The sequence below is a fragment of the Plectropomus leopardus genome, chromosome 6 (genome assembly GCF_008729295.1).
Source record: "Plectropomus leopardus isolate mb chromosome 6, YSFRI_Pleo_2.0, whole genome shotgun sequence".
NCBI lineage: Eukaryota > Metazoa > Chordata > Actinopteri > Perciformes > Serranidae > Plectropomus > Plectropomus leopardus.
The window spans coordinates 3,221,446-3,234,261 of record NC_056468.1 but is presented as its reverse complement, the minus strand read 5'-3'; the positions used below and the strand labels follow the sequence as shown (position 1 = coordinate 3,234,261).

At 37.9% G+C, this 12,816-nt stretch overlaps 1 protein-coding gene across 1 annotated transcript; it reads left to right on the top strand.

Moving 5' to 3' along the window:
• Nucleotides 1-486: 486 nt before the first annotated feature.
• ube2l3b (ubiquitin-conjugating enzyme E2L 3b) lies at nucleotides 487-7,894 on the top strand. The gene is made up of 4 exons (XM_042489066.1): nucleotides 487-565; nucleotides 5,025-5,120; nucleotides 5,211-5,397; nucleotides 6,246-7,894. The coding sequence occupies exons 1-4, from the start codon at nucleotides 539-541 to the stop codon at nucleotides 6,398-6,400; spliced, it is 465 nt and encodes a 154-aa protein (XP_042345000.1). The 5' UTR covers nucleotides 487-538; the 3' UTR covers nucleotides 6,401-7,894.
• Nucleotides 7,895-12,816: the final 4,922 nt, after the last annotated feature.

Genomic DNA, 12,816 nt, shown 5'->3' with positions numbered 1-12,816 from the left:
TTTTGACTTTTTACTAATTTCTTGCTTTTTTTATGGGGCCCTTTCTTTTGTTTGATTGTAATTTCATCTTTGTGGGGCAGCAGTTTTTGTGTGTGAAAGGAATAGAAAGTCTGTCTAATTCAGACCCCTGTCTCATATATAAACCTGTTGAGTTCAATGATTTAAGCAAATAATAGCTATTAAATGAAGTGTAATGGTAGGTTACATTTTAAAGTCATTCTCATCAATTTGTTGTTGTTGTTTTTATCCCCATATATCTCACCGATGTTCAGCTCAGACAGTTTACTGAATTCATTTGAATTCTTGTGAATATTTGCATCATGTGTTAATAAAGGAAGTGGGGTGGCTTTAAAAAGCATGTTATATTCTCTGTAAAGACAGTTAACTCGCATGTTTACCCTGGTGATGGTAGTCCACTGAACCCATAAACTAATAATAATTTATATATATTTATATACAGTCTATGACTGAACCTCAGTCCAGAACCAGGACCATATTCGCCGCGCTGTGTATTCTGGGAACACACAGTAGTTTCAAGATGGCGGCGAGCAGGAGGCTGGGCAAGGTAAATCTCCCGATCCCGTTATTTTCACATCATTTACAATGTGTGGAGACGTACCGGCCGCTCCTGGACCCATTCTTTATTTGTTTAAACTCATGTTAAACAATGCCGTTTAAAGAAATACTCAGCGGCTCTATTGAGCCGTACACTGATTAAACGAGAGGTCACTAGTGGCCACCGACCGTTAGCAGGCTGACCAGATATTACCGTTAGGCAACGGAGCACCGGCGAATTAGGCCAGAGAGCCTAGAGTCAGCCTTCCGAGGACTACCGCGGGACATATGAGTCGTTTACTCGCCAACTATGGCTTTCCTGCAGTTTTAGGTTGTATGACCGAGGGAGTGAGTGTAAATGCGGCCAACATAAAACCGCGAACTAGTTTTCTCGGCATCAGGCGCTTGCTAATGGGCTAACTCGTTAGCTTCAGGTTTTAGCTGCGTTTGAGCTAGCTGGCTAGCTAGCCAGCGAACATTAGCTAAACTCCCAGTTAGCTAGGTTTGGGAGTTCGTCACTCTGGGATGGGTGGGAATAAACATAGTCCAAATCGATTGCTTGAATTATTCATGGCCGTAACGTGAAAGTATCACACAGTAAATGTCAGGACGGAACGTGCTGTTTTTTGACAACAAGTCAGTAAGACTTTATAGCGAAGCTAGTTTGAACCCGACGTCACACAACAACATAAAGCTCCCGAGGCTAACGTTAGCTGCTAGGACAGTCATGAAATCGGCCACAATAAAGACTGAAGTAAAGCACTGCCTTGATTAACAGCGTTGTTTCATGGAGTACAAGTATTGTTGTTTTTTTTTTTGTAGGCTGTTACCCAGTAACTAAATGTATCACAAAAGATGAGACTCCATAAGGATGTGTCAAACTCGGTTCAGCGTATGACAGTGATTGAAGATGAGGCTTACAGGCCCGAAAGGCTTACCTTTGTTTTATGGAACTAATAAAACCAGAATATCAGAGTTGGGTAACTCAGTGTGTTATCCCCCTGCTTTCTCCTCTATGTGAGCAATCCTGTGTGTATATGTTATGATAGGGAGGACGAGCACAGATTATTCCTTAGCCAATTACAGGATCCTCAGTACTATAACATTATAGAATAATATAATAACACTTAATAAACTCTGTAAATAAATGACTAAGAGTTAGAAATCACATGGTATGATCTGGGCCTAGTTCAAAAAAATTAATCTGGATTGGAAAAAGGGATTGATAGATCATCAGTCTGGCCAATTTTTGGGCCAGATATTTAGCATTTCGCTGATAACCTCAGTGTTTTAATTTAATGATTGTCAATGACCTTAATTAGTTAAAAAGTGCAAAGAATGTGTCAGTATGGGAGGAACGTTTATTTTATAAAACCTCAAGAAGCTATACTATTCATTTTTATTTAAAATTTCCCCTTAATTTTATTTTTAAAAAAGTGTCTGGAAACTTTTTGTGTATGATGCTGAAAGTTTCAGTTTTGATTAAACATGTGTTAAACACAATTGAACAAAGTTTTGTGTTGAAGTTTGCTATATTCCTAATTTGAAATTTTGACAGAATTGTTTACATTTTTATTGTAAATGCATATTGGTTCTCAATCTCTGTTATCAGTCTTATTAACTACTAATAATTGGAATTGTCACTGAAAGACCTGTATCAGAGTGATCAAATTTGGAAATCTGATGTTTTGCTATCTGGGATCATCTGATCATCTTACTTTTGTAGCAGTTTTTCAAAGCAACATTGGATTGGATAACCCTGATCCAGATACAGACTTTGCAAGATTACCAAATCCAGAAAATAAACGCTCTAAATGGAAGTATGTATTACAATGTAAAGGACTAGCTCTTTAAAGAGCAGGTAGAAAAGCCAGAATGGGGTCACTTTATCTGCAAGAGACAGAAAAAACACAGGGGTGCAATTGTTAGAAACTACTTTAAGATGTATTAATAAATGAAAGTTAAAATCAAGTAATTACCTCAAAGATTTTCATTTCAGTGATTGTCTTTTAAGTCACTGTCTATCAGTGAATGAGGTAACGCAATGGTAGTTTAGCCTCTGACTCCCTGATGAAAGCCCTTGCACTGGCAGTGTTAGGAACTTGGTATCTGATATAAATTCATCAGTCTGGTTTCAAGACTTATTCTGCAAACATTCAGTTACACCTTAATGCCATAGATGGCATCAAAGAGTGCAAAACAAAGATCTCTGTTTATATAACTTAAGATAATTTTTGCTTAATACTGACAGCATCTGGGGCATGATTTTATGGAAAAAAAACATCTTAAAGGCTAAACAGATAATGTCTAAATTATCTACTTTATCAGTTAAACAAATAATGTACAAATGAATAAATAAATGTACATACATTTGACCAACTTGAAACCAATCATAATTGATTCATGAAATTTAACTTGAAACGACCCTGCTGCTGTGATAAGAATAATCCTTTTTTCTTTTTCTTTTTTTAAAATTTGGTTTTAAGGTATCCCAATCCCACCAAAATGTTATGAACAACACAAACTGAAAGTTCTATCCAGATCAAAACTAAGATAGGATTATATGAGCTAATCCAATTTCAGATCCGTTTTGTCTTTTTAACAACCCATTCTCAAGATTTAATCCAATCCGATATCTTAAATCTGATCAGATTAATTTTGAACAACTGGGCCCTGCACCATAATATCGGCATAGCATTTGTATAGGCAGATATCGGTTTTCAAAATGAAATATTGGAACAACTTGCTGATTTCTGCCCATATCACAAACTGCTTTTTTTCATTGACAAAGTAAACATGTACAGAACATCAACCTTAAATTAACATTAACCTTAATTACATGAATTGAAAAGGATGGTATTTAATGTCTCCATCTGCAGAGGGCTATCGTGATAAGAGTATGCATAATATGATGTTAATTTCACTACAGAAGAGACTTGATGATCACTAAAATTTAGTGGGGGAAAAGTGGATATATCAATATTGGTTATTGGCCAAATTAGTTGAAATAAATCCAATGTTGTGCATTCCTACTGTATATATAATTTTAAATACTACAAAAGCAACTAGTGACTCACTAAAACAGGTAGATGATGTGAAGGGTTGGTGTTGGTGCATTAATTCAGCTTATCTTTTTCAATTCTAATTGAATATGGCTCTTTTTTGTGGATACATTATTAAAGAAGAAAAGGCAAAAATCTTTATTTTATGTAGATCTAGGCTGTCACAGTCAGCCATTTCAAGGCTTCTTTCTTAGTACCCAAGTGTAAATTTGTTGTGCAGATAAAGCAATCTAAGTCCAAGAAGAAGGATTTTTCCAAATTTGTAAACTTTGTAAATTTCGGTATATTTTAAGAAAATAGATCCCACATTTATATATTTATTCATTTGTTTGTTCTTGTTTATTTATTTATTTACTTTATATTTATTTATTGCCCTAATATTCTCCCAAAATGAAATGCCCAGTTTCTGAACTCTGCTTCTGTTGTTGACATGCAGCAGAATGCAGAAAGGCACATGTTACCACCTCCATGACACAGTTATCTCAGTTAATTCCCCATTGGGAAAGTCACTAGTGCAGCCAATAAAAAGCTAAATTCCTGTAAGGTGAGCTGGAGGTAGCGCTAGTTGAACTAGGGATCTCTGAGGAGGTGAGCAAGATATTTACAGCCTGCGGCACCACCATCACCTCCCCTTAAACCACATTGTTGAGCTTTAGTCTCCTTCTGCCACACTGTGAACACTACACACATGTTGACTCATACATGACCAGGAAGGCACAGTAAGACCTTTACAAATCAATCAGTGAAACTGAAAAACAATAAAGCATGCTTTTATTTTTATTTTTTTAAATAAATCTGCAGGTACTTGGAGCTAGGTCCATTTCAAAACTGGTTTTCTATATTAGATGGGGCTCAAATGATTCTTTTTTTTTTCAAATCGCAATTAATTAAAATTTTTAATTGCATGATTTCAGTTCCAATATTTATTACAAAACAGTTATGAAGTCTATAGTAACAAATTGAAACAATTCTTACAAGGTTTTCTTGATTCAGAATCAAATAAAAGCAAAAAACTGCATGGGACTGTCATAAAGTGGGAGAACCCATTTTCATTCTTGAGGTCAGAGGTCAAGGGATCCCTGTGAAATGGCCATGGCCATCTTTTCCATCGCAAAGATGTATCCTAGCTTTGGAGCATTATTCAGCCTCCTTCCTGTTAAAAACAACGTTAGCATGACTCAGTTGGATTCCACGTGTCTTGTAGTTTCAGATGATCACTGCAGCTTTAAATCACAGCCTCTTAAAGACAGAAGTGTTGGCCAACGATTAAAAAAAAGAAAAAAATAACATGTTGATGATTATGGATTGCATTGCTATGAACTTGTTAATGCTGACAACTCTAATATTAAACCCTTATAAACATGAACATTATTTCACTTATGTAATCTACATTGTTTGTTCCTGCAGGAACTTGAGGAGATTCGCAGGTCTGGAATGAAAAACTTCAGAAACATTCAAGTTGAGGAATCAAACCTTTTGACATGGCAAGGGCTCATTGTTCCTGTAAGTAGTCCCTCCTTCTCTGTCCGCGGCACCATTTGTTGTCCCACAGTTCCCTTTATTATTACTAACCTCCTTTGTTTGACCTTCCAGGACAACCCTCCTTATGACAAAGGTGCATTCAGAATCGAAATCATTTTCCCCACCGAATACCCCTTCAAGCCTCCCAAGATCACATTCAAGACAAAGATCTATCACCCCAACATTGATGAGAAGGGCCAGGTGTGCTTGCCTGTGATCAGCGCAGAGAACTGGAAACCTGCCACCAAAACTGACCAAGGTGAGTGTATAAGGGGGTGGGACGGGGGGGGCTGTTGTTTTTGTGTGTGTTTTTCCATCACACAGCAGGCAGGTAAAAGAAGTTAACCTGTTGGTGGTGAGCTGTTTGCAGAAGTGCAGCAAGAGAGTAATTGCCACTTTACGCTGATAAAACACTTTTTATTTCCTATAGATACTTCAGTATAAAAGTTCCCTCTTATTTTGTCATGTAAAAGCTTTTATTGTGAAAATAAGGACACGTTGGATTTAGCAGCTGCAACTTAAGAGACAGAATGCAGACAGCAAAATCAAGCTGAGATCTAAAGTAAATCAGGTCGCAGGAGAGAAACTTAACTCCAAACTACAGAGATTCAGCAAGAAACTACAGAAGCACTGAAACACACACAGGCTTGTGTCAGGCACAAGTTCTTAGTTTGGCATCATTAGTATTATTTTTTGTATTCTTCCTGTATTTTGAGTTTTTAATAATTTAGGGAAAAAAAGTTTTTTAGGTGGAGGCTTGAAATAAGCCCCTTGGGTTCTTTGCCTCCTCCTGCACTGTATTTTACTTGTCTTTCTTGTTATTTTTTTTCTCTGTATGTTTTAAAATGTGCAAAATGAATGAATACAAAATACAGTTTGGCGTGGCACGGCGCGTCTAAATTGACAGTAGAAATTCAAATTGGTGTGGCATATTTTGACTTGATGTGGCCTAAAGAAGTGAATGAAAAACAGCATCAGCGTCACAGAGGGCCCCTGTGAGGAAGCTGATGCTACATTATCACCGCTTGTCTTCAGTCTCACAATGTCACACGTGCGTGTGTCTTCACATCTAACTTGCTGTCCTTTGCTGTTGTGTGTGTCTTGCAGTAATTCAGTCCCTCATCGCGCTGGTGAACGACCCCCAGCCGGAGCATCCCCTTCGGGCAGACCTAGCAGAAGAATACTCAAAGGACCGTAAAAAATTCTTGAAGAACGCTGAAGAGTTTACAAAGAAACACGGCGAAAAGCGGCCAATTGACTGATCACCTGATGAGCGTGTAGCCCTCTCTCTGTCTCTTTCTCCCCTCCTCTCCTTCTGTCTCACCCGCCCAAACCAAATACCGATCTTCCTCTCGCCTCCTCCCCACTCCACACACACCTCACCACCTCCCTCGCTCACTCTCCTCCTCCCCCCTCCTTCCTCCCCTTCCACCGGTCCTCCCTGCAGTCCAGCCGCCCCAGCTGAAGCCAGGCAGCGGCAGCGGCAGCCTCAGCCTCCCTCCCCACCCCGGCCCCTCTGTGGATCAGACAGCTTCCTCCCCCTCCTCCTCCTCCTTCTTCTCCTCCTCCTCCTCCTCCTCCTTCACCTCCTCGGCCATAAATCTCCAGACCATTTCTAACTTTCTACTCTTTTCTTAATGTGAAAAAATGGAAAAAGAGATGATAAGGGAACATGATGTTCAGACGAAGAGTTAGATGGAAATACTGAGTAATGTGTTAATTTTCTGTTTGCTTTTCCTCTATATAAACAACTCTTGTGTTAAATAGATCTCACTTAGACATGATTTTTCTGAAGTTTTTTTTTGCAGAGAAGAAAAGTGGTTGATTACTCTCTTTTTTTTCTTTTGCCCCATCGTCAGTAAACTTTCAGGGTAAAAAAAAAAAACAAAAAAACATGATTGAAAGAAGAGAAGCTGTAGGTAGGACCTGGAGGTGTGTGCCGACTGAAACGTTCCCCTTACTCACCTCCACCGCTTCTAGACTTGCACTGTACTCTACAAACGGGACAATCCCTCTCACATCTCCTTCCCCGCAGTTTGTAACCCCACTGAGCTCAAACAAACAATGGCAGGCCATACATTAATCGCTGAAAACGCAGCAGGAGATTCTCGAGTGTGAATGAAAAATTTGGTTTCCAAACACTCCAAAATGTGTCGTTCTCATCCTTTAAAGACGAACTCGGCAGTCTCAGATGTACTCTTTCTGCAGTACTCTTTCTCAGATCAGTTCTCTCAGAACATGCTGCTAAATAAGCATGACAAAAGGCTATTATGATTTTTTTTAACCCATTACTCATTAATGATCCTGATTGGCACTTGTCTCAAACTGATAACGTGGGAAAAACCTGTTTAGTTATTTGGAATCTTCCACGTTTCCTCTCCCACCATTGGACATAGACACGTATCACAGTAAAAACCGAGCCCTTTACCACACTGAGACATGTTCCAGCGGCAGATGGACTGTCAGCTGCCCAGCTGAAAGGGACGTCCGGGTGGACAGAGAGAGGGAGGGAGGAAGGGAAGGGGGAAGGAGAAGCTGGAGAAGGATGCACTCAGCTGGATTGAAGCTCAGCTCCTGGAGGCAGTCCTAGAAACAAGCACCTTGAAGGCAGCTGGGAGAGGGCTGGCTGTCCAGGGGATGTGTCAGGACATGGAAAGGGACTGCAGCGGCCAAAAACAACCACCATGTAACAGCTGTTTGATCTGGTCCCTGTATTGTTTCATAATAAAGATGGCTAACCATTTGGCCTCACTGTCTGCCTGGTAGTCAAGTGGATGTTACACGTGTTTGGTTTTTGATGAGGAGACAGGAGCAATCCAAACCCATCAAAATGATCTAATCAGCAGTTTGGTAGAGATGAAATCAAGTTGAAATTCATTTTATAATCTAATGAACAAACATGTTCATAGTCGCTTAAAAGTTTGACCAAAAAAACTGATCACGTTCCACTGAGCTTTCAGCAGCATCTCACAGCCTTCCGCAGTGTGAGACTCCACTATGGTGTCATATAGCCGATAGCTGTTTAAAAAATCAGCAAATGAACTTTGAGTGCTGATTTTTTTTGTCACAATTTCCAAGGAAAAACCCTAACTTTGCAGTTCAACATCATTGTAGTCCTTATTAACCCTTCGAAACCTGTTAACATTAGAAACCTGGAGAGAAGGCAACAGGCAACAAATGAAGAAATGAGCCAAATATTAACAAGAAATCGACCCTTTAAAAACCTGAGGAAACTGGCTTGATTTCTTTTAGAAACATGGAATGAAGTTTCAAAGTATGAGTGACAAGCAAATTACAGCAAATTTAGCAAAAAAGGAAAAGAATAATTATAATTATTATAATGTCTAAAAATGCAGTTTTCTGGACATTTTCCCTACATTTTAAAATTATCTTCTAATAATTTTCTCTCACTCTTAGTTTCTTTTTCATTTAAAAAACTTCACAAATGAAATATCTCAGGTTTCAAAGGTCTAAATGCACGTGAAAGGTTCTGTAAGGAGCAAAAAATAAAATATGATTAAATATGGGAGGAAGGCAACAAGTGACAAAAAAAAGAGAAATGTCCTGAGAAAATAGCAAGAAATTAATAAAAAGTCAAGAAAATTACCTGAAACTTAGTGAAAAAAATAAAAAGGAGACAATGGGAAATCGCCTGAAAAGATTGCTCAAAATATAATAATTTTGTAACATAATTTTAAATATTTACTTAAGACAATGAGCCACAAATACTTTTTAAAATTGTTTTTCCCTATCTTTTTTCTTTTCTCCCTAGACAGTTTTTCCTAACCTTCTAAAATAATCTATTTAATCTACCTTTTTTTTCAGATTGTGAATCCTTAATAAATAAAAATATTAACACAAGGATAAAAACTTCAACATGTGTACCAAACATAGCAATGTTGTGTTTTCATTACTGATGCATCATTATTATTATTATTATTATTACAATTATAATAAGAATAATTGTGATTAGTCAGTCTTTACCAAAGGCGAAGCGACTAAGTCAAACCTGTTCAGTTGCTGCTGCAGCAAAAAGCTGAGCAGAGACATGGATGGCACCACAGGTGCGATGGCCAGCAGAGGGCTACAGTACATTATGCCAAAGACAACATTTGGAGTGTACAGGGATTAAATGCATTCTAAAATTTAACCCTGTTAACACCTGGATTGACAAAAGTTTTCTTGTGCTGCATTCAGACACCTTTTACGAGCATTTAATGCTCAGAAATTTGGAAATCTGGTTTGATTTCTTGTGAAAACTCTTGCCCCTTGGCAAAAAATGTCCCGCGAAACACTAAAAATTAGAAAAGGGTGACCAAAAAATGACCTAGATTAAAATATTAGATATAAGCAAAAAACTAGGGAAAAATGTATTCTATTATAATTTATAACTCTTATAATTAGTTTATATTTAACACTTAAGGTTGTATTTTTGTTCTTTTTTAACTTTAAAAAATCTTATGTTCAGTTAATTTTCTTGTAACTTTTTACTAATTTCTTTTCAATTTTTGTGTCTTTCTTGTTAAGTTGCGCATCACCTTCTTACCATGTTTTTTTTTTAAAAAAAAAAAAAAAATCAAGCCAGTTTGCTTAGGTTAAAAAGGATTAACAGTCTTATATGCTGCACTAGGTTTTTCTAAAAGCTGGCCGACATTATTTTCCATTTCTTCATCCTTTGAATGTACATCCTCTGCCAAAGGGCTGCTGTGTGTTGACTTTTTTAACCTCTTTTACTGTCAGTATTTCTGTCTTTCAGAGGCTTAGTTTTAAAGCTGGAAGATACTGGTATGATATGAAACTAGAAGACTTAAGGAATCCATATGTCATGCTAGCTGATCAGGATGTGTGAAGGGAAAAAGTCCCTTGACCTCCCACCTCCACATATCTGAACTAAAATGAGTTCTATCTGTGTGTGTGTGTGTGTGTGTGGTTTTAGTTCTGCAAAGAGAAAAAGTATTAATATAACATGTGTTGGAGAACCATACAGGAGAAAAGAGTCCAAGTTCAAAACTCAAAGGCAGGGCAATTTTCATTTTCTTTTCATCTCTTGCTAAATTTCATGTGCTTTTTCATGCGTGTGCTTTTAGCTCTGCAGAAGAACAAAGAATGAATATAACATTAAAAATCTCAACAGAAATAGTGTGCACTGTTGGGTAAACAAAGTAAAACACATGAAATGGGGAACTCAGCTGAAAGATGCACACAGCATGGCTGAGGTGAAAGAGTGAGAACAAAGGGAGGAATGCAGTATTTAATGCCTCTGATTAAGCTGAAGTGATGCCACCTGTGGGGTGCCACCAGGTCCTTCCCAGGCAGGAGCGCTTCATCTGTTTTTCCCCTCCTCAGGTCTTGTAGTCGCCCCTTTTACAGACATGTCCACTTTATGCAAATCAAAAGCTGTTTAGGACAAAAACCATGCAGTTTTTTTCATGTGGCATGAATTTGTTATTTTTACCTATTATATTTTGAATATTTCTATATAACATATATATAGAATATATATGACATTTTAGAAATTGGGTGTAAATGAAGAGCCATGACTCTTGTGGACTCAGTATATCCCGTTGTATTTATGTGTAGGCAGGTTTCCAACCCTTAAATTGTGCAAACTAAAATTGCGAATATAAAATACAACTAATGGAAACATGTCACTCGAAGATGACGGAAATTGACAGAAATCAATTTGACATCATTTATTAGCTCAGCAGTTTAGGTGTGATCTCTGTAACAATTCAAATATTGCAATGTATAAAAAAAGTTTCAACAGAAACTTTATCAAAATAGACCTATCACATATCCAGACAGCAGCTGTACATGTTACAAACAAATCAGACTGTTACAGGTGATTTAAAATGTGAACATTGAAATAACATTCACTTGGAGTCACACATTTGGCAGGTGATTAGATGATTGGTGCTACTTGTGCTACTCAGACCTGAGATCATTGGAAATCATCCTTAAACCCTCTTACATAAAAACTACAAAAACTACATGGCTTCATTAACCCGTCCCTTCACTTTTTTACACTGTGCAGCTTCTGTGTGATCCTACCTGACAACTGACCCCTGCATGAGAATTTCATCGAACAAGGGAAACAAATATGCAACCCAAACTTAGAGTTTCCCACACATACATGTATTTGTGGCGGCTCGCCACAATTAAAAAATGTGCCACCACAAATAGATTCTCTACTTTTGGAGAAGAGCTGCTCATTAGGAGCGCTGCTGAAATATATGTACCATTTGGTTATGCATTGCACCTCTTGGAGCGCAGAGCGTACTCTGAGCACAGACGGAGCAGCAGAACATCTGGCACATTAAAGTGAAACTTCATTCTGCTGGTTCAAAAAGTTTGTATTCAAATACAAACAGCTGCTTCTCTCATCAGTCGATCTGATCTGATCAACTGCGAATTGATCGACAGATCAATTATCCACCAGCGAGTCACAAACTGCTGCCGAGGAATAAAATAACTATTGGAGAGTGCTGCCTGTGCTGCATTCACGAACCTGCAAAAACCTCTGATTTTAGAGAGAGGGGACACTGAAAGATACAAAGGGACACACATTTAAAAGAAACACTGAAACTGAAATAATGGAGTCTGAACCTCAAGATCAGATAATGACTCAGCTGTGAGGTAAACTAGAGTTTACGACAACTTGGGTCTTCATTTTATACTTTCATTCATCAGTAATAATAATATATTACTCACCAAGTTCAAGCAAATATCTAGGAGCACAGTGACATCACTACAGAGAAGTAAAGACAATCAGACAGGTTGAAAACAGCCTTTTTTAGAGTGTTTGAATTGTTTCTAACAATGTCTAATTTCACAGAAACAGGTGAACCCTTTAAAATATAATCTAATTGATTTGATTTCTTTCAAAAGCATGGGAAGAAGGCAAGGAAGGAAGATATGGCCCAAAAATTAAATAAACTGTAAAAGAAGTTACAAGGAAATCACCTGAAAATAAGAAAAAAAAGGGAAAAACCAAAACAAACATGAAAATGACTTAGAAGAAGTGCTGATAAAAATGTATCTATTTTATTATATTAATTTTCTCACAAGATTTTAAATATTAAATTGTTCTAATTAGAAATACAGTTTTTGGGACAATTTTCCATGTTTTTTAATACAAAATTCTAATAACCCACCCCTCTTTTTTGAAACTAATTGTCACCTTAGAGCAGACACTTCGGTGATCATTCCACAGTTTTCCTTTCTTTTCTCTCCTAAATGCATTTGACTCTCCTGCTGGCTGGTTTCCAACCTGTTTGATCGTCCCAGATAGCAGCCTGTAACCTGTAACCTGCTGAGTGTACAGTCTGATGATGGACAAAACTACATCATAAAAACCCAAGTTGCAATGAACGTGCAATGAAGGGCATGTGGGTAGTGCAATCCATTGATCTATATCAACACGTTCTCATCCCAAGCCGTCACATATTGCCGCTTTGCAGTGGACTTCTGCGTCTACATATTGCACTCTGGGTATCCTTCTGCGTCTGCTGTTTATGTTGCTATACTACCATGTCAACACAAGCACATGGTGGGATTAAGCTGCACATGGTTATGGTTACACAACAAAAGCCCACAGCAACCATCGCTAGGATGTCAACAAATGCACATGCTGGAATGGGTGGTTAGGATTAGGGGAAGGAGGCACATGGTAAGGTGC